General features: G+C 47.6%; 1 protein-coding gene across 1 annotated transcript; it reads right to left on the bottom strand.

Moving 5' to 3' along the window:
- Positions 1-1,449: 1,449 nt before the first annotated feature.
- On the bottom strand, positions 1,450-2,391 carry hs3st1l1 (heparan sulfate (glucosamine) 3-O-sulfotransferase 1-like1; the record flags this gene model as incomplete). Its single annotated transcript, XM_079229488.1, has 1 exon — positions 1,450-2,391. The coding sequence occupies one exon, from the start codon at positions 2,389-2,391 to the stop codon at positions 1,450-1,452; it is 942 nt and encodes a 313-aa protein (XP_079085614.1).
- Between the last annotated feature and the right edge of the window lie 384 nt (positions 2,392-2,775).

The following is a 2,775-nucleotide window of genomic DNA, read 5'->3' as shown; positions in this document are numbered from 1 at the left end:
TGGCAGGTGGAGCGAGGCCGCTTGTGCCGCTCTCTTCCAGATGAGTGGCTTGATGATACCTGCCGGAGCAGACAGGCGTCTGCCAGGGTCGGGAGGTAACTGTCGCAGGCCCCTCACCTGTGTGTGCACCGACAAGAGGAGATCCTAGGTAGAGCACGTCTAGACACGTTTCCTCACGCTGTTCCCTCAAGAGTTACTCTGGAGTCCAAGTGCCCCCTGGTGAGCAGAAGCGAGAAAAGTCCCTGAGCGAGATGAGTGATGAGGGATTTAGCACTGCCTTTGTCATCACAAAGAACTTGAGTACACACACGCAGTTTTAAAGTCCAATTATAATTTTAAACCCCAAGTTGCCAATGTACTACACTATTCATATAAATATTCAATATATGTTCCATATAGCCCTCAGCTATATGCTCCCTCCCATGTTCTGTTCTGGATATAGATCCAGCGTAGCATCAGCGACTACTTGCCTCAGGAGAGTTATAGTGCTTATTCCAGCAGACGGAGTGGGGGAGATCACATGGAAATCAGATCCCAGTGGAGCTGTAGCTTTGGCTGCTGTTTAAAGCCTAATCAATGAAAGAAACATGACTCGTGTCTATCTGTTGTGTATGGGATGACAAGATGTTTCTGGGAAAACTGTGTGCGAGGTACGATTCAGGAAAGATATCAAACATGGGTAAAAAAAAACACACATTTGCGCAGAAGCTGTATGATTTGTAAATGTTTTACGGCATATGATTTAATGACTACATTTAACACCTGAGTAAATTGTTGAACAGAGCAAAATGCATCCGCAGCTCCCTGGATCGGAGATTGCTGACGATGGAGATTTGACTGATTTAGCTGCAGGCACAGGCTACCTTCAATGTCCAAAGCCATTAGTGATTCCTGTACTACTAAAGCGCCGCTCCAGGGTACCCATTTCCTTGCATTAATGTCTACCTTCCACCACAGCAAATCAAAGGCTTATTCTAACACCACTGCCTATCTTAGTGTATTCCCTAAATAACACAGGTGAGAGCGCTCCGGGGCTTTTGATTGCCAGAATGAAACGGAAATGCCACTTTTCTGGTACATTTGAAAGCAGAACAATTTATTATCAAGAACAAGAATATCAAACAAGAGAGAGCGAGAGGGAAAAAAGTTCCATGAATGTGTTTTCACTGCAATTTTGATCACTTAAACGCTTCCAGCACAGACAGAATGACTTATTAAGCTTGGAGATTCTTCCATTTAATCTTAGGCCTCTAGTTACAGTTTTTCATTTTTTTCTGCCTTATCGTGTAAATATATAACTGCTCTGCTGAAACCAGAGATCACAGCCGAAGTAATTTAGAGGCTATTCAAAGGGGTTTTGAAATGTCAGTTCTGTAAAGTGCTTTATGCCTTTATGTCTGTCCTCATCAAAGACACGGATGGGGCTCCCTTGAGTCCGATCTGGGTTCCTTATTGCCAGTCGAAGGTGCGCTTCACCAGCTTGAAGAAGGTTCGGTTGTGTTCCTGTAGGAAGGAGCGGAGCTGCTGGAGGACGGTGCTGTTGACAGCCGGGTGCGGACGCCCCTTAGACTCATGGAGACAGCGCTCTCGCCCATCGCTTCGGATACAGTAAAACCCCTTGGTTTGGTTGAAGTAGAAGTTGGAGGATACTATCCTTGGGGGCAAGTTGAGGAAGCGCTCCACCTTCTGAAGCTCTGGCAAGGGGTCTCGGATCAGAGCGTCCCCATCTACGATGTGTACTTGTTCCAGGGGGAAGTAGCGCAGCCAGTTGCGCATGTGGACGTCGTACAGGCTCCTCTGAATGGCCTTGTACCGGATATTCAGGGCCCCATTGCGCACCAACAGGTTCTCGATGGCTTGCACCGGCTTGTGGTTCTCCAGACGGTTGAAGTACACCTGAGTGTAGTCGGAGATGACACGCTCGGCCGGGTCTCGCAAGATCAGCAGCAGCTTTATGGACGAATTCATGGCGCAGATGCGTTCTGGTGCGAGGGGTGACGTGAAGTAGCCTGGCGTTTTCTCAACTGTTATCTGGTGCGGGTACGAGTATGGCATCAGGTCACGGTACCACTCGAAGCCCTTGGCGTAGTTCTCATCCCAGTCAAAGAAGTGCACCTCGGTGGCAGCAGCAGCAACCTCCGGGTGAATGTCCAGCATCTCCAACAGCGCTCTTGTGCCGCCCTTGCGCACCCCAATAATGATACTGTGTGGGGCTCTTTTACTAGTCCCCGGGGGTGGAGATGAGGGTACATCTCCAGAGACGTTGACTGGTAGTCCAGCATCAAGGTCCATGGGGTCCAGCGTTATGCCAAATCCTGCCTGGACGAGCTCAGGCGGGGCAGCATTTGTCTGGAGAACCAGAAGAAAGGCGGGTACCAGGAAACAAGCCATATTGAAGGTACGAAAAGTGGACAGAAGACAGAATCAAGTAAAGAAGACAATGTTTTAGCTGTGGACCAGATCCGTCTTCCTGAGCTCAGTGATAACAAGAGCAGTGAGAAATGCAGTCTTTGTCTGCCATTGAATTTGAGCCAGAGGAGGAGGAGGAGGAGAAATCATCGGCAGTCCACAGCACATCTATAGAGACGAACAAAGACACAAGAAAGAAGAAAAGGTTTTCAGATTTCAGGCATATAAAGCAGAATGAATGTCTGTATTATACTGAAATGGCACTTTCCTCATTCCCCTGAAAAAGCAATCCAGCCATAAATACAATCCATGTCTGTTATAAGTGTATCAATCTCAATTCATCTTTCTTCAAATCTCTTTTCATCT

This window comes from Taurulus bubalis (assembly GCF_910589615.1).
Source record: "Taurulus bubalis genome assembly, chromosome: 14".
NCBI classification, from domain to species: Eukaryota; Metazoa; Chordata; class Actinopteri; order Perciformes; family Cottidae; genus Taurulus; species Taurulus bubalis.
The sequence above is the reverse complement of the archived record's forward strand: the minus strand, read 5'-3'. Positions and strand labels throughout refer to the sequence as shown.